The following is a 19,690-nucleotide window of genomic DNA, read 5'->3' on the forward strand; positions in this document are numbered from 1 at the left end:
ACAGCCACTTAGCCTCAGCTAGCCTCCCAGCTAGCGGGGGCTAACTGGTGCTTCCTCCTCAGGCTCCACTTCACTCAGCTGCCAGCACAGCCAGTTAGCCTCCACTAGCTTCCCAGCTAACGTTAGCCCCGGCTCTCCGTTTGGATCCAACCGTAGCACTGAGCCCTGGTTTGTTATTCAGGTTAATGTGGGAAGAAGCAGCGGGTATATCGGGCAGCTGAGTGAAGTGGAGCCCGTGGAAGAAACACCAGGACCATCTGGATGTAATAGTCCGTGGAGATGCTGCGGAGCTCGGCTGCACAGACGAGGCGAGTGGGGTGGAGAGCAGAGGTAGAGGGAGGTGTGGCTCATGACACATTTTGTTTTGGTCTACAGGCAGTGCACAGCAGCAAACCTAGCAGTGAAACGATTTCGCTTTTTGCCCCTTTAAAAGTTTCTCCATGTCAAAATATTTCCCGTTAAACAGGTCAATCTGTTCCTCCTGTCTCATATTGTCCATGTGACATTTTACTGTTCTGTCTGTGGCGGAGCAGTGGTACAGTCGTTAGCATTGCCGCCTCACAGCAAGAGGGTTCCTGGTTCGACCCAGGGTGGATGGTTTGAACTTTGTGCGGAGTTTGCATGTTCTCCCTGTTTCTCTAGGGGCACTCCGGTTTCCTCCCACAGGTCCAAAGACATGCATGTTAGGTTAATTGGTGACTAAATTGCCTGTAGGTGTGAATGTGGGCATGAATGGTAGTCTGTCTCTATGTGTCAGCCCTGTGATAGTCTGGCGACCTGTCCAGGGTGTACCCCGCCTCTTGCCCAATGTCAGCTGGGATAGATTCTAGCGCACCTGTGACCCCCAGCAGGATAAGCGGTTACAGAAAATGAATGAAAAAATAATAGTTTTCTGCTTTCTTTAACCCGGTTTCTCCCATTTATTTCCTGCAAAAGTTTTCTTTTTGTCTTAAAGTTTGTACCTTGGCCAGATCAGCTGGATAGGATATATTTTTTTTTTACCAAGCAATTTTATTTTGTTTCAGGAGTAACATGATTAGTTACATCTCTGCTTCTATTTTACTCTCCTTTTTCCCTCCCCTCTCTGTGAAGTCAGAGAGAAATTTGCCTGTGAAGAGCTGCTGTATGTAAATACTTGTTTGATTATTATTTTAAACCACTTCAACTATGCCTCCTAGCAGAGGTCTATCATTATGATAACACTATCGACCATGACGATGATGACTCATGACCTTGTAAAACAATTACAACCTTTAAACACAACAATGGGCCATTTAATTAGATACACAGACATCAAAGAGAAAACCTGAGTTATTACTCTCCAAGTGGCACACTTAACACTTTTACTGTCAGTCAAAATTACTCTGAAGTGTTTGCCCAGAGGGTGTGTGTGTATATTGTGAATATGTGAGTGTGTAGACCAGTGGCTGCTGCTGCCCTCTAAGCAAACCTGGAACAGTTTCCCTTGTCAACTGAATATTATTGCTGTTCCAAGGCCATCTTGTATGGCTTTATTTGGACACTAACACACACACACACACACACACACTGCATACATCTTTTCTAGTGGAAAAGAGTCTTACAAGTTGATGAAGGGCTGGGAGAAACACATGCATACACTCCTTTGTGTATTGGTGTAAGCCCATGTTTTGGAAACTCAAGCCTCCAGTCAAGCCCCTTACAGCACGCACCTGTGGAAGGGTGTATTTCACACACACACACACACACACACACACACACACACACACGGTCACAAACACACACTCCAAGGGTACTTAGGAATGTGAACGTCTAAAGGACTCGAGTCCTCTACAACAACTCTTCCTCAGTCGCTCGCCTTCTCTTGCGCTCTACATATTTATGGCTCTTTTGTTGCGTCTCTTGTCAGATCGCTCTCCATATATTAGCCAAATCATGACTGGACCACTCAGCATGAATTACAGAGTGATACAGGATTGTGCCATAATGTCCACTTTATTCCATTCTGGCCAGCAGCTAATGGATGAGGTGTGATTACAGGCTCTTCGTATAACTCACTGGGATACACGCAGACACATACAGGTTGTGATCTCACGCTCCTTGGGGGTGCTGCTGGATAAAGGAGCTGTTGTTGCAATCCCTTTGGCTGCTGCAGTCTCTCCCACTCTGGGCAGATACTGCAGGTTTTGAGTGGAGGAGGAGAGGAGAGAAGCCAAGAGAAGAGGAGAGACCAGAGACTAAAGCAGAAAGGTTTCAGTAAGAGTAGAGCAAACAATATATGGTGCATAAATTTAGCAAACAAAGGAATGTGATATACATTTTTAGCTGTTTTTTTTATAGCTTGTTTAGATTTTGTTCTTTTACTGGCATTCTGTAAAACCTGATCCTGTACAACAATCTGCAGACAAGATAACCAGAATCTAGATGTTATCTCTGGTTTTCATCATGTTTCTTTTCCATTATGACCATGATTTGATTTATGCAATCTGATATGAATTGTATTTCTGAGAAGTGTGGGCTTTCCCCCCTCACAGGGCCAGATTAACCTGCTAGGGGGCCTTGCAGTGAAAATGCGCTGTGGGTCTCTGACACCCCCTTAGTTTGGTTATAATTTGATTAAACATACATGTATTTAAGAATATGAACATTCTGTATAATATCAATTGGAATATTTAAAGTGCTTAAACAGAAATTTGACACTCCACAAGACTGGGACTCAAGATAAAGGTTAAAATGCAGGAACCATCATCATTTCACTGAGCAGTACGGTTCAGTTCAGTACGTTTTTTTTCTGTCTCCACTGTGAAAAGTTGTAGATGGTACCAATGAAACCGTTCCATACTGTCCCCCTTTTTGGTCACCCCTCTGTTGGGGTGCCTATAGCACACAGATCTGGCACTAAAAGGTGGAGCTGTGAACACTGCAGTCCGTTGATTGGGCAATAGCGGATGGTCACTCTGCTCAGGGCTGAGTTGTGGCTGGTTTTGTAACCACTGTTCACACCGTGGCAAGTTTTACATTTGTAAACTAGTGTAAGACTCGAGAGAAAGACTCTCACTTTTGCCTGTTCTCTTTGTTCTGAAAATGTCGGCGCACGACCTCGTTCTGTGGACAATAAACGAGGTGAAGTCTCTCCATCTATGAGGAAGCACTGTAGGTGAGCAGTAAGTGACAACAACCCGCCCACATTTAAGAGTTCTGTTTGAGGTGGAAACACTAGGGTCTAGGGTCTATGTCTGATGGGTTACTTTTGGTTCCAAAGGTACTGTATCAAAAATGTTTGGTGGAAACAGGGCTTTAGTAGCGCATGTTACTGAATGGCAAATCATATTACTGTAAACTAGCTGCCCCATGGTTGACTTGGGAGCTTGAGGGCCTTGTAGGTGTGGATTGGGTTGCTGCAGCAATCTGTAAATCTATTACTGTGTTTATATAACTTCTTGTTAACTACTAGCTACTTTTAAACTAGTGATTCACTCTGGAGGAGGCTATATTCCTGCAGATCCATTACCACAGTTTGAAACTAGAATGTGAGAAACTGGCCACAGAGAAGACCGAGATCAACTGAGAAACAGTTGGAGTTGCTCCAGAACTACATTTGTGACTTTTTATTTGACTAAGGTCACATAACATGACGTATCTCATGTGATGTGACAGATGATAAATGACATACGTTGACATACTAAATTGCGCTGTTAAAATAACTCAACGTTGACTGTTGGTTTTACACTGGACATGAACACCTGTCCCCAGGATCAAAGTTCCCTCCTCCCCTCCCTTCCATGCTAAAGCAGACTTTCTTTTCTTTATACTGCGTCACCTGACTTCCTCCTTTGCTCCTGTAATACTTACTACGGCCAGTAGGGGTCACTACCTAATAGAAAGCGTAATCATGGGTTGTAATTTCTGCTTGTTAAACCGACCTACGCTGTTATATTTTTGAGGAGGATAGTCTTTGAAGTTTCTTTAGTGATATATTAAACTAAACTGTCAATCCTTTGCAAATTTTGGTGTTACATTTTTTTAGTTATGTAAGCATACTTGGAAAACTGTGTACTCCATTTTTTCATGCAGTTTAGAATAAGTTGGATGAGTCAGATTAGGCTAACCACAGGATAGCAGGAAATTTAATCATTTAGTCTGACATTACAACTTTTGCTCTTCACTCTAAACAGGTCATATGTTAGCGAGCTAACGTTAGCTTTGCACTAACCAAAGTGCAGATTTCACTGACAGATTAATGCACTGAATTTATGATGATCTGGTGCAGCCAAGCCTGGGGGCAGTTGCCTGCTTTGCCTAGTACAACCATGTCTAATGGTGCACACTTTTCAGATTTTCTCAAAAATGTTTCCTATCTTCAGATTTAAAGACAAATGAAAAATGGATCCTCGTCAGATTTTATGATCTGTTTAAACATCGTTCACGCCAACATGACTTCAAATATGGCACCATCAGACTGACTTATGAAGCATAGCAAAATGTGAATCTGGGATGAGGGGCAAACTACCAAAATAACAGAAAGATGATCAACCTACTGTGCCAGTTGTGACTTGAATGTCTCCCATCATGCCGTGCAGTGGAGAATTAGGATGCGGGGGAGATGCAGCTCCTGTCATCACTTAAGAGAAGTAGTTGGGGAGGAGAAATTCTTCCCACCACCACCAAGGATACGAGATGATCATCAACACACACACACACACACACACACACACACACATTAATACACATACTCACACACACACAGCTATTCCTCTGTGGGAGAAAGCTGCAACAGAAGAGAAACAGCTGTTTTGATTATGTGCATTTATATGTGAAGTGAAGCCTGCAGAGGACGCAGGACAACATTGAGATGTTGTGTGTGGCTGTAGCGTGAGTGTGTCTTGGAAACAGGATCCTTCTCACTTCTCGTGCAATAAAAGAATAACATGCAAGACTTGCATTGAATAGAAAGCTCCTCGATAAATCCCAGTGTTTATAGTAAAATGCCATTGCTAATGGGCCAGAATATGGTGAAGGGGAGCGAGAGGGAAAATAACGCTCCACGACAGGGAAGCTGATATTTTTTATATGAGCAGCCAAAGCCAAGTGTGATAATGAAAAAGGGGAGCCAAAAAAGAGTTAGGGAGGCTTTGTGCAAAAGTTGGACTCTGTGTATAAAGAGGAATATTTCAAGTGCCTTTGTTGCCTAAGGAGGGATCCCCAATCCTCTGCCACTACTTTCATGATCAAAGCAAAAGGCACATACATGTATGAACGCACACACACAAACACACACTTACCATCCCTTGGGCCTTTGGGAGTGAAGCCTTGGCAGGGTCTGATGAACCGCAGCATTGTTACAGATGACTGCAGGTGTCCAGCACTTTCTCTCCTCTGGCCTTCTCGCTGTCTCAAATGTTGTGACAAATTCCTTTAAAAGGTGAGCGAGGTCATCAAATCTTCTTACAAACACTTCAGAGAGCTGCAACCGCAACTTAAGAGGCACACACGCACACACCCTTAGTGCACACCCAGCACGTGTGCAAGCGCAAAGACACACCCGCAGTTCACACACACGGCCTGAGAGCAAAGTTGTCTGTCAGTGGCATGGAAGCAGTGTGGACGAGATTGCTTCCGCGTGTGTGCTTGTGTGTGTGTGCCGAAGCAACACAGGTGCAGTCAGGGACACTGAGGAAGAAACAGGCCCTCTGCCCTTTGAACTTGATCTTGAAAAGAAAGCTGTCTTCCTTTCCTGTCAAAGAAGCTTAACTGCTATGCCTCGGAGCTCCAGTCAGCACAAACTGGTCAGGTTAAAAGCTCGAGCCATTCATTTATTCACTGAAAGCAGTCACACCAATTCACAAGTTTTCATTACACACTTATGTGAAATAACTTGAGTGACAGACATTATCAGCAGTGATCTAAGCTGAAGCCACTCTTTTTATTAATGCTGATATTTTCTTTATACATTTAAATACTTCCACCAAGGCTCTGTTTTTGGTTTGTTTGTCTGCAGGATTACTGGCCTGATTTTCACGCCAGTAATGAAACTTGTTGAAAGGGTGTAGCATCGGATGAGGAAAAACCTATTAAAATTTGGATCAGGTCCCAATCACAGGGTGAATACACAAACATTTTTTTACTGCAGTGAACATTGCCAGATAGGGCATTTGGCTGTGCAGAATACATGCCATATCTAAAATCCAGTAAATAATAAAAGTTCAATAGTTTAAAAAAAATGGCTCCATATCACACATCACAGTCAGATGGTACCTGTAATCCTCTGGGATGGCCTCCACGTATAGTTGCTTTATACAGAATGAGGCACGGTGGTTTCATTGGAGAACCACTACCTTTGCAACACCACTTATTTCCCAAACTAAGGTGTGGCTTTAGGAATGTAAATACACACATATCATGCAACTTATTATACTCTTACTCTTAGAGTCTGTCTCCAAATATGAATTGTTTGCAATAAACTCCACCACCAAACTCTATAAATGAAAAATGTTCGGACTTTATGCTTCATGAGAAAAAGCAATGATATTGGCTGCAGTTTAGAAGTACAAAATAAATACACAGCTGAAACGCTGAGGCTTCATCTTGGCACAACAATATTTTGATGCCTGTGTTTTATTTCAGGGGGTATATGGTGGTTGCACTAGCAGATTTGCATATTGTAGAGTACCTCTGGCTTTGGCAGAGGTCTGGGCTCTTTGCGTGCCCTCCTATTTAAATCCATTTCATTTTTGCTCTGCAGTTGTTGACAGTCCAGGTGAAGATTGTAAATTTGTTACCAACACGTGTCCAAAAATGTTTTTCTCTGGCAAACAGCTTCAGGGAGGATCTGTCCAATTTACATTGTATCCCTCAGTGTGTATCAGATGGACTTGGGGCTTGTGTGTGTGTCTTCAGAGCTCTGGAGACACACACACACAAGCCAGGGTTAGGACATGTGTTTTGCACTGAGTCTCTGTCCTAACCTGGTAGCTTTGTGAAATTAATCCGCTTAAAGAGCAGAACGTGGGGCTTGAAAGACCAAGAACATGGCACAGATATGACACATTTTAGGCTGCAAGCAGGTGAGAGAAAGGTAGCTTTACTTGGGGTCATGATGTGGGACGTGAAGCTGGCCTCACAGAAGTTTGAGCAACTTTGCATACTCTCTGTTTCACACAGTCGGGATGAGAGTCCGCCTCGTTTGAGGTGTGGAGAGAGACCAGGGAGAGGAGAGGGAGGAGGGAAGCTTGAGAGGCTGTAAGTGGGCCTGAGTAGTTCCTTTATCAGCCCACTGATAGGAGTCGTCTCTCTGTGTGTCGGAGCCGCTCAATGCCCTCCTTGTCTCTGCTTATCACCGCTAATTAAAACATTTGGATTCCTCCGGTCGGCTCTGGAGGAGTGTGCATCTGGCTGAGCATGTGTGTGGGAGACATGAGAGTGGAGAGGAGTCAGAGGAAGGAAATCTGGCAGCTTGGAAGACTTCCTGTCCATCTATGGACAGAGGAGCTCAACACATAGTCAACCTCAACCGATAGACGCTGTTTCTACAAATACATATCCAGACATAGGAAAACATGGAGATGGAGCTGCCTGTGTTGACAGATATTTTTCATAGTCTGCCCCCTCGCTAGTCCGCACCAGGAATATTAGTGGGTTAAACCAATTTGTGTTTCATTCATGTACAAGGATGCTTAACTGTTATGCAGCCGCCCGCCACTAGTGGGGGCTACAGAGCCATCAGACAGCAGCCCCCCCTCCCTGCGGTAATGCTCAAGTAGACGGGAGTTTTAAAACAACATGGTGGGAAATTGGAGAGACGTCTTCTCACTTTGGCAGTACTTCAATCTAGAAAATGCAAACAAGGTAGCAGGTAGGCTGTGTTGGAAAAATAATCAGTCACTTGACTGGAGCAACGTGCAACCACATTCAACTCAAGCATTTGGATGTTAACCTGCACAGAATGACGGCTGCTGTTGCTAACGATGCTAGCCTCACTCAGACCAATTTGACATCATTCACCTTTAGATGCTGTGATCCTGTCCGGTCTGAGAAGATAACGCAGCTCATCACGACAATGACCTCGCAAGATATGCATCCACTTAACTTTGTTGAAGGTAAAGGCTTCAGGACGTTAATGGAATATGTTGAGCCTGAATGTTCATGTTCACATTCATACTGCATGCTGCAAAGTGTCTTATATTTCAGCGCCATTTAAAATCTGACATGGTTGTTGAAAATTGCGATCGGAGGCTTCAAAGGGGTCTTAATGCACACAGTATGTTTTGGGACAGTGTTTCAAATACTTATCAATAAGTTATGCTAAATTTTGACTGTTTTTTAGACTAGTCGACTAGTCTTATTTAAAATTTTCGTTTAGTCGCCAGGAACATCCCTAATACGAATTAGGGAAGGAGCTGTTGCCTCCTCTCTTTAGGCTATTAGCTCAAATTCATTATAAGTTGTGGATCATCGCAAGATAGTCTCTAGTTTTTGTCTTTCTTTCCACTCCTTCGTGAGCCTTATTTTTTTGCTTTTTCTTAATCTACCTCCACTCAAACTCTCAGTCCTGAATATCTGCTTCTAGTGAACACACACACACACACACACACACACACACACACCACGTACTAGACTTGTGCTTTTTTTAAGTTCTGGGTGGGCTCATCTTTCTCTTCTTTCTAATCCCCCCTCATGACCCCTGCTCCTGCTCTGACAAACACAGAGCTGGGATCACCTCTTTACAGGCACAAAACTGTGACCACTGGGTCACAGTAAATGCTGGGTGCTCCACCTTGTTCAGCCTTAAACTTATTACCTTATTACTTACCTTAAAGGAACAGTGTGTAAGATTTAGTGGCAGAAATCAGTGTTTCTCCGGTGCTGTTTGGCTCATTGCAGTCTGGCCACGAAGCACAGTACAGCACAGCACCTACTAGTGTGTGCATACTTTTTTTTTGCTGCAACTTTAGATCCAGACATTTAGAAGGTTTTTACTGCATGGGAGCCAAATTATTGTAAAGGTTTCTTCCTCTCCAAAACAAACAGACCAGGTGATTTAAACCAGTAAACCACTGAATAAAGCAGTTTCACACTGTTCAGCTCATTGTGAATGGGCTGCTAACTACAGTGGCCAACGCAAAAACATGAATGGCTCTATCTAGAGTCAGTGGTTTGTCCGTTCTGGGCTACTGTAGAAACATGGTGGAACAACATGGCAGACTCTGTTGACGAGGGCCTGCTCCCTATGTAGATGTAAATGGCTCATTTTAAGGTAATTAAAACACAACAATTTTTATTTTCAGATGATTATACACTGAGGAAAACAAACATTATATTTCATTCAATTTCCGACAGTATATCCTCTTAAATCATACACACTGGGCCTTTTAACAAGTTTGTTTAAAAGATGTAAACCAGTTTTCATAAAATGATTTCACTCTGGTAACTGGTACACTGTAGAATGATCACTCAGTAATGATGTTACCAAACAGAACAATGTGAGCTGATCGTACAGAATCAGTTCAAACTGTGCACAAAGGTGTGATATCTAATTCCTTTTGAAACCAGGGGGCTTGTGAGTGCTGATGGGGCTGGTGTGATGGATGTGTCGTCCCCAGGGGGAGTTGATGTCTTATGGCTTTACTGTAAATGTTTACATTCCTACATGCACTGATGCTATCTGCTAATAGTTTCTGGAACAAGCCTGAAGAGTCCTCTGGGTAGGATTGTTTGCAGTGTGTGTGTGTGTGTGTGTGTGTATGAAAGAGAGAGAGGGAGACCAGGTCAAAGGGAAGCAGATCTGTCTTTAAACAGAGGTATTAACCATGACCCTTCTCCTTCCTGAGTCCTGCCCCTGTGTCTCCCGAGGGCCAATGCATTAAGAGCTGCAAAGCACAGATTACTGCTCCAACATTTTCCCAAAGCAAAATATTTAGCGGTTGTTATAATTGTTTCTGATAGTACAATCAACAACCGGCAGGATGATTCATAAGAGGAAAGGCTCTCCCAGACTCACTTTCGCGTGAGCTCTAAATCCATTCCTGTTACCCATGGCAGTCACTGTGCCAGCGGCAGTTATCTGACGATGATATTGTTTAAATCAACAAGGCCCTTCAGAAACTAATTCTGTTACAATAGGTGAATCGGAAATGCATGTGTAATTGCTGCTCAGGAGCCCTGTGAGAACCTTCTATCAATAGACCTGTATCTTAAAAACAAGCCAAGCATGGATAGGTGAGGACTGTCATTCCTGTGTTGCTCACTTTAACTCGGCCCCACCCTTAACACATTCCTCCCAGCTGAGAAATCTACAACAAAAAGACAACAGGATATTACCTGTTTCCACTGGCATTAATAAGTACTATTTAAATCTGCCCTTTAATGTTTTGTTAAGCTGTGGAAGCCGGTGCTGATGATTGTTCGAAGAGGCAGAGGAACATGTTCTTCTGTCTGGCTCCTTTCATTCTCTCTTCGCCTGTGTTTTATGAACCTATTCATGAGGAGGCACACTAATAAAGCACGACTCAAAGTGTTTACATACTTGAGCATTACATATTTATACATGCAGTTACGCTTGAAGGCTCAGTGGACTATTGCCTGGAACAACACACAATTGCTGAGATCTGGGAATGCAGTGAAGACGTCTGACGGTGCAAGAAACACAAGCCATCACACAATCACACAGGTTTTAAACAAATCCCAGGGCTGAACACATATATTGTATTTAGTAGAGAAAGAAAGGCAAACAGTAAAAATATCACTCAAACCGTCTGTTGCAAACATTACCAACCACACTTGCCTAGTGCCTACACAATAGTGTTTACTATGACATTTCAGGTGTTCTCACATTTGGTTTTACCTTCAAATAAAGTTTAAAAATAAGATTATATGGCCAAAATGTTCGCCTGATTTCTAACCTGTGTGACCTAATTTATAACAAAATAGAGTTATCCTCAAAACGAAGGTAATGGATTAGGTCCAAATAGTCACCGGAATCATCTCAGGGTTTCGTCACTCTTGTTACATTTGTCTTTGCCTTCTTCGGTGTAATTGCCAGAATAAATGTTGGCAATGTTTCTGCAAACCACAGATGTGTAATTTTTATGTTATTATGTAGCGGATGTATTGAACGTTTTGAAAGTATTGTACGTCTCTAAACACTAGGGGTGGGAATCTTTGGGCACCTCACGATTTGATAACGATTATGATTCAGGGGCTACGATTCGATTATAAAACTATTATTGATGCATCTTTAATTTATGTACAGTACAGGCCAAAAGTTTGGACACACCTTCTCATTCAATGCGTTTTCTTTATTTTCATGACTATTTACATTGTAGATTCTCACTGAAGGCATCAAAACTATGAATGAACACATGTGGAGTTATGTACTTAACAAAAAAAGGTGAAATAACTGAAAACATGTTTTATATTTTAGTTTCTTCAAAATAGCCACCCTTTGCTCTGATTACTGCTTTGCACACTCTTGGCATTCTCTCCATGAGCTTCAAGAGGTAGTCACCTGAAATGGTTTTCCAACAGTCTTGAAGGAGTTCCCAGAGGTGTTTAGCACTTGTTGGCCCCTTTGCCTTCACTCTGCGGTCCAGCTCACCCCAAACCATCTCGATTGGGTTCAGGTCCGGTGACTGTGGAGGCCAGGTCATCTGCCGCAGCACTCCATCACTCTCCTTCTTGGTCAAATAGCCCTTACACAGCCTGGAGGTGTGTTTGGGGTCATTGTCCTGTTGAAAAATAAATGATCGTCCAACTAAACGCAAACCGGATGGGATGGCATGTCGCTGTAGGATGCTGTGGTAGCCATGCTGGTTCAGTGTGCCTTCAATTTTGAATAAATCCCCAACAGTGTCACCAGCAAAACACCCCCACACCATCACACCTCCTCCTCCATGCTTCACAGTGGGAACCAGGCATGTGGAATCCATCCGTTCACCTTTTCTGCGTCTCACAAAGACACGGCGGTTGGAACCAAAGATCTCAAATTTGGACTCATCAGACCAAAGCACAGATTTCCACTGGTCTAATGTCCATTCCTTGTGTTTCTTGGCCCAAACAAATCTCTTCTGCTTGTTGCCTCTCCTTAGCAGTGGTTTCCTAGCAGCTATTTGACCATGAAGGCCTGATTCGCGCAGTCTCCTCTTAACAGTTGTTCTAGAGATGGGTCTGCTGCTAGAACTCTGTGTGGCATTCATCTGGTCTCTGATCTGAGCTGCTGTTAACTTGCCATTTCTGAGGCTGGTGACTCGGATGAACTTATCCTCAGAAGCAGAGGTGACTCTTGGTCTTCCTTTCCTGGGTCGGTCCTCATGTGTGCCAGTTTCGTTGTAGCGCTTGATGGTTTTTGCGACTCCACTTGGGGACACATTTAAAGTTTTTGCAATTTTCCGGACTGACTGACCTTCATTTCTTAAAGTAATGATGGCCACTCGTTTTTCTTTAGTTAGCTGATTGGTTCTTGCCATAATATGAATTTTAACAGTTGTCCAATAGGGCTGTCGGCTGTGTATTAACCTGACTTCTGCACAACACAACTGATGGTCCCAACCCCATTGATAAAGCAAGAAATTCCACTAATTAACCCTGATAAGGCACACCTGTGAAGTGGAAACCATTGCAGGTGACTACCTCTTGAAGCTCATCGAGAGAATGCCAAGAGTGTGCAAAGCAGTAATCAGAGCAAAGGGTGGCTATTTTGAAGAAACTAGAATATAAAACATGTTTTCAGTTATTTCACCTTTCTTTGTTAAGTACATAACTCCACATGTGTTCATTCATAGTTTTGATGCCTTCAGTGAGAATCTACAATGTAAATAGTCATGAAAATAAAGAAAACGCATTGAATGAGAAGGTGTGTCCAAACTTTTGGCCTGTACTGTATATTGATGGACTTTTTCACAACGCACATTTCTTTTTGTCTCACTGAATAAGCATTCAACACTTGCAATTTTTAAAAACTGCATTTGTAATAAGAAACAGTTGAATTCATTTCCATTATATTTGTTAAATTAGAAGGAGCTGTTCGGATCTCATGGCGAGGTGGGTGGCGGTCAGCCATGTTTGTTTTCCTCTGTGCGCGTGTCGGCGTGTCTACTCCAGGTGCGCATCCCAAAGTGTCCCAGAGATGACACGTACCGCGCTTCTTAGTTCCGCATTATTTAGAACCTTCTGTATTACTCTAATTAACAGATTTAAATAATCAAAAATTTGGACGTTTGTGAATCGATTCAGATTCGTCCATGTCCGAATCGCGATGCATCTAAGATTCGGAAATTTCCCCCACCCCTACTAAACACCCATTATTAGTGGCACAATTGCAGCTGGAAAAACCACAATGTCTCTCTAAAAAGCACTCAGAAATGCTACCAATGCCTCGATATAAACACCCAATTTTGGTGGCACAATTGCTGCTGGAAATGCCAAGATGACTTCCTAAAAAGCACCCAAAAATGCTGCTAATGTTATGCTACAAAACACTCAGTTTTGATGGCACTGTTGCTGCTGGAATTGCTGCCAATGTCACCTTAAAAACATCTAGAAATGCCGCTGATGGCTTGCTAAAAAAAACAGTTATGGTGGGACAATCACCAATAGAAATGTCACCGATTTCCCGTTATAAAACACCCAAAAATGCCTCTGATGTCTTGCTAAAAACACCCATTTTGGTGGCACAATTGCTGCTAGAAATGCCACAATGACTTGCTCAAAAGCACCCAGAAGTGCTGCTGGTGTTATGCTACAGAACACTCAGTTTTAGTTGCACTGTTGCTGCTGGAAATGCTGCCAATGTCACCTTAAAAACATATAGAAATGCCGCTGATGACTTGCTAAAAAAACAGTTATGGTGGCACAATCACCAATGGATATATCACGGATTTCTCGTTATAAAACATCCAGAAATGCTGCCAGTGTCTCGCTAAAAACGCCCACTTGTGGTGGCACAATTGCTGCTAGAAATGCCACAATGTCTTACTAAAAGCAGACAGAAATGCTGCTGATGCTCACTTTTGGTGGCACAATTTCTGCTGGAAATGCTACTGATGTCACCTTGATAAACATCGAGAAACAATGCTGATGTCTCTCTAAAAACACCCATTTACGGTGGCACAATTGCAACTGGTAATGCCACCGATTACTCTTTACGAAACACCCCAAAATGTCGCTGATATCTCGCTAAAAAACACCTTTTTTGGCTGCAAAATTTCTGCTGGAAATGCTGTGATATCTCACTAAAAAACACCCATTTTGGTGGCACAAGTGCCGCTAGAAAAGAGGCTGGTGTCTCGTCAAAAAAACAACAACTCAGTTTTGATGGAGCAATCACCGCTGGAAATCCCACCAATGTCTTGCTGGAAATAATTCAGTTTAGGTGGTAATTACCGGGATGTGTTGTTAAAAACAACCACTTCATTGTCTGTTGGGCTGGAACAATGCTCTGCAGCTTGGCAGCTGTCACACCATCCACCGTCCCCTCCACCCCCTGATGACAGTCAGGTCATATACATGTAATCAGAATTGCGTCAGTTAAAAAAAAAAAAAAAAAAAAGTTTGATATGATACGTACAAAATGTACAAATGTGACGTACATGTGGTTTGCAGAAATGTACAACGCCAACATTTTCTTTCCGTTACTGGACTGGCCTTACTTGTTCTCTATGGAAATTTACATGAGTATGACATCACTGTGTGCAGGAAAAGAAAAAAAAATTCTTATCTGGTCACGGTCGGCAGCAATGACTAAAGCAACCATTCACCAGCACAATGCGACTAATCAGAGCACATAGAAAATGGCATACCTCAGAGCCACAGTGCAATACTTTTTTCTGCTGCATAGTCTTAGTCGTCTGATCCTTGAATAGGAACACCCTAAATAAGTGAAAATAATTAGACTTAATGGTGCCCTGGTGATTTCCAGTCGGAAACTCAAAAGGAGTGTGTTGTGTATCATTCCTCCCCCACAGAAACCTATTGTGTCAACCACTTAGGATCGCTTGAAGTGGTGTTTTGATATAAGAGATAAATGAGGTTTGGGCTGGTGCCAGCATGTGGCACAAGGTGATCCGCCCTGCCAAAGCAGCTTGTCATGGAAAAGGGAAGTTGAAGTACCTATTTTACATCACAGATCTTTAATGTCTTTAATGTTGCAGTATTGTAACAACATTATTAGCTAGGCTTACATGGACATGATGCTACTTGATGTTGGCAAATGCTTGCAGACATTTTGTATGTGAGCGCACAGTTTACCCTGTAGTGCCAAAGTGATATCACTGAACACAGATATATCTACTTTTTCCCCTTAATGTCTTTTATCTGTTTATCTGTAGTACACCAGACAAGGCAGACTGTGTGTTCTGCGTGCCCTCCTCACCAGCTTGTCAGCTCTATTTATGCCACACTGTTTTGGCAGTCAAGTACCAGCAGGATACTGCCAAAGTATGCGTCAGCTCAATTAAGAATTATGGGTTTTATTTCCTATGAAGTGTGGCCATTGTGTAGATATCTTTGGGGTGAGTGTCTCTTCTCAGTAAGACATGATTAATGCGAGCTGTCTTGTGCAGCCCGGCTCGATGGTGCAACATCTTCACGGTCTATTGACCCTCTCTGACTCATGCAGCACACAGTAGAGACGTAGGCCTACGCAGGACCCTTCACACACATACAAAACAATCCCTTTTAAAAAGCGACATTGAATATATTTTCCCTCTAAAAACCATCCTGTTGAGCCGGTAAAATTTAGCAGTTTTGTATAATTCTGAAACCAATACATCAAATTAGCTGTTGTCTGCATTTTGAAGCATACAGTGAGTTATATTTTCATGCTGACACACAGACACACTCTCTATAAAGAGTGTGTTCTTGCAGGTGTTACGTTGAGTTTCATCATCAATAAAGATGTCCCATAAAAAAAATAAAATACCTACTAAACATGTCAGAGTCGTGGCCATGCGTCTCACATGTCAAGATAAGCTGCTTTCTCTCGTTAGGTTTGTATAAATTCAGGATTCCTTTCTGCTGTGTCTGGTCACTTATTATGGACTGTTGCTGGCAGTCATCGAGGAGGGAAAGAAAGCGGCATATAGATCATCCTATGGGCCAGTCAGGAGCCACTGCAGTGGAGCGTGTCACTGATTTCATATATTTACATTCATATATTTTATAAATAGTTTGTAAATGATTTGTAAAGCAGCTGCATCCTTTCAGACCCACTGTATGTAGGTCACATATTTGTATGAACAGACCAATGGAAAGCATAATGTTTAAGTGTACTTAATTGTAGGATATCATCTATTACCCACTAAACGCCACTGTTAAACTGTTTTTCATAAAGATAAAAAACAACTGTCGTGCTCACTCAGTGTAGATGTCCATAGTACAGGCAGGCAGTCCAAAAATGCATCTGAGGCTCTTTGGCTAGTTAAATCCTTTATTAATACATGGATGAACCAACACATTTTGAATTGAGAGTCTCGAAATGCAGTGGGACTTGTACGCTGAGTGAACTGGCCAGGCGTAGTTTTTAATCTTTACTTGAAGAGCACCTGATTTTTTTTTAAACTCACTACACAGACTTAACCCAATGCAGCACTCCCTATTTTTTCCTCATAAACTATTTTTTGTATTTTCTCAGTACTGAGATATTCAGGGACTTGAATATTAAATTTTTAAAATTACAACACCCTCCTCAGCATTGTTAATATTTAATTTGGAATCTTCCATTGACTGCAAAAAAACTGTCAAAATGTAGCACAGTAATTAAGAAAGCAAACCCTATGGGATATTAATTTTCACAAATTAGAAAGCTGGAAGTAGAGAACTTTTTGTGAAGATACCATTTAGTGTGATGAGAAAAATAAATCTCTGAAACACCAACAGAATTGTTGTTCTCTGCATATAGCAGAACACACCTTTATGACCCACTGTGCACACTATAAACATAATTTACAACTGTCTGATTCTTTTAAAAATCCAAGCCAAACACATAAACAAAAAAGAAAACTATCCTGCAGGGGAGTGCTGAAATTTAAAAAAAAAAAAAAATTGGGTTGCTAATACAAGAAACAATCTTTTCCCTAGTTATGGGGAAGATGGTCAGACATAACATGGCAAATGTCATGTCATGTCCGACCATCTTCCCCTCAGCAAAAAGACAGAAAAAAACATAACTCACCACATTTTCTGACTCCCTTCAGAATTTGTGTACAGTCGCTTAGCAAATTTGTCTTGAAAATAAGATTCTGAAAAAGCAGTAGTCAACATTATTTAGCCTTTAAATTATTTTTTTTTCATGTAAATCTTTACAGAATAATAACCACACTCAAATCTGTCTTAAATTTGAAACTTTTTTTCTCCACACAAAATAATCTGAGCAATTGACAGTCTTAAAAGAGCTTTGCAAAGTCTCCAATGTGCCGCCACTAATCTTCACTGCAGGCTAACGGTATTTATAATTTCCTTGATTTTAACAATTTACAGAGTATCTCTAAATTGACCTCGTCATGGTGAGAGGCATTTGCCTTCTACGAACCCTAAATTGGTGGCCAAAATACCAAACTGGCTTCTAGTTATAAGAAAAACAATAACCCTAATATAAAACAAACAAAACCTGCACAGTCTCAGTCAGTTTGACAGGGCAGGGTGATCCACTGCAGGAAGCTGCCAACACCTTGAGTTTGAAGAGACACATGTCCAAGTCTTGTAATAGAGGGCTTCAGAGCATCCCTCCACAGGACATGCTGCTCAGGCTCCACGGCTGGCAGTAGTAGTGCAGGTAGGGGTGGTACTGATAGGCCTGTTGGTACAGTGGCACAGTCATTGGGATGTGTACTCCATTCCCCTGATGGTACTGCTTCTGATTGTCCCTCACCAGCACCTTTACCGCTACTTTCTTTGGCGAGCCGCGCGCCGCCAGCTCGGCCGCCATCTGCCGCCGTTTGGTTTTATATCTCCGGTTCTGGAACCAGATTTTCACCTGGGTCTCTGTGAGTTTCAGAGCTTCTGCCAGATCGGCCCGTTCAGGTCCTGAGAGGTAACGCTGCGTGTTGAAGCGGCGCTCGAGTTCGTAGACCTGCGCGTGAGAGAAGGCCGCTCTGGAGCGCCTCTTCGTGCCGGGCCTGCACTGCTGCTCATCGGAGGAGCAGCTGACAGTCTCCCCGCTGGGGTGAGAGCTCTCTTCATCTGCCTCAGTCAGCTCTGTGCGCCGTTGGTTCCGCTCCATACAGCCTGGCTGCTGCTCTGCAGGACAAACAACAGAAATGTGTGACGACAATAAGTGTGTGTTGTTTATCAAGGTGGTGACTGAGAGGTGACGTCAACAAGGTGCAGATGTTGGTCAATATGAGGCTTTCCTCTGTCTCCTATCATTTTCACACAGTCAGAAAGTCACAAGATACAATGGAATAAATAAGGCGAACATTTTACATAGCACAAACTCCCGGATTCTTCAACACAGCCTTTTGGTGTCATGCTTTAATTTTCCAATACTGTCCTTTCTAAGACAACAAAATGTCGGGGCAAAAACTTCATCACTGTGGAGCTATTATCTATTATCTATTATCTATTATAATCGCTTTTATAGGGATCTTTGGATTTATTTACAGAAATTGTCATTTTATTTGGAAAAAAAAATATGATAAATGTAGTCACAAAAAATACTGCTGAAAATATCCCATCATGTAATTTGATTGTTGTGAGTCACACCAATGTTTTATCTCACAAAGATGAGACTGAGGTGAGACAAATCCACCCTGTTTACAAAGATTTTATTTCTTTTTCCTTCTTAAATTGCATGACTTTATCTCTTATTTCAAGATGCCCATTTGCGCAAATGAAATTTAAATGCAGGGAACAAGCCAAATTGTCAATCTAATGTCATATGTCTCTGCGTAAAACTACAGAGTCTTTACATTTCCTTACAGAGGAATAGAATAAAGCTGCTCACCTTCCCTGAGCTCAGTCTGCTCTCCTGTGGCCTCCTCGATGTACGCATCAGATCGGAGGTTCCCAAAAGACACACAGAGATCAGCAGGAAGTCTCTCCGAGTGAATGCAGTTCTCATCTGCCTCGTGATGAGACCGATCAGGGATTCTCGTGTCATGCCCGGTGCACATGTTGCGCCTCTGTGCGCAGAGCTCGCCTGTCCTCCTGCTACCGGGCTTCTCCCGGGAATCACGTCCGGTGAGGATGTCTTTGATGGAGAAAGACGAAAAACTCAAAGTCATGGTTAATGTAAGAGCACGGATCTGTCCTCACGCGCGCATGCGATCTATTTGGAGGCATGAAGAGATCAGCCACTCGAAAGCAGAAGTCCTCACTGATTCGATCTTTTCCCCGCTGTCTTTAATTGCTTTAATTTAATTGTGGTGATCTAAGTCCGCTCTGCTAATGAACAGCCTACATCAGGAGCTGTCAAGTGTTTAACAACATTCTCAGCAGCAGCTCCAGTTAACCTTTGATAGGCTGTTTTCTGTGACTGGTCCCTCCTCTGCACCGCCCAGCTCCATGCTGCGCTCTGCGCTCTTAACTTGAGGACGGCGGACACTGATTTTGTAAACTAAGTATTTCACTTTGGTGAGCTTCATATGGCTAAAATTGTCGAAGCATTTTAAGCATGAAGGCAAGGAGAGTAATTGGACTCTCTTGGACATTTCAATCAGTCATTTTGGACACGAGTTAGAGACTCAGAGTGGATGTTGTGAACTACTCCTGCTAAATGGAG

At 42.5% G+C, this 19,690-nt stretch overlaps 1 protein-coding gene across 1 annotated transcript; it reads right to left on the reverse strand.

The window, feature by feature from the left end:
* Window positions 1-16,378: 16,378 nt before the first annotated feature.
* nkx3.3 (NK3 homeobox 3) lies at window positions 16,379-19,627 on the reverse strand. Its single transcript, XM_033612906.2, has 2 exons — window positions 18,914-19,627; window positions 16,379-18,207 (listed from the first exon to the last, which is right to left on the reverse strand). Exons 1-2 carry the CDS (start codon window positions 19,191-19,193, stop codon window positions 17,684-17,686), a joined length of 804 nt encoding a protein of 267 aa, XP_033468797.1. The 5' UTR covers window positions 19,194-19,627; the 3' UTR covers window positions 16,379-17,683.
* Between the last annotated feature and the right edge of the window lie 63 nt (window positions 19,628-19,690).

The sequence above is a fragment of the Epinephelus lanceolatus genome, chromosome 17 (assembly GCF_041903045.1).
Source record: "Epinephelus lanceolatus isolate andai-2023 chromosome 17, ASM4190304v1, whole genome shotgun sequence".
In the NCBI taxonomy this organism is placed as follows: Eukaryota; Metazoa; Chordata; class Actinopteri; order Perciformes; family Serranidae; genus Epinephelus; species Epinephelus lanceolatus.

Coding starts and splice junctions, on each gene's coding strand:
- nkx3.3 (XM_033612906.2), bottom strand. CDS start 19,193: ATGACTTTGAGTTTTTCGTCTTTCTCCATCAAAGACATCCTCACCGGA. Junction 18,208..18,913: donor GCAGACTGAGCTCAGGGAAG/GTGAGCAGCTTT, acceptor TTTGTCCTGCAG/AGCAGCAGCCAGGCTGTATG.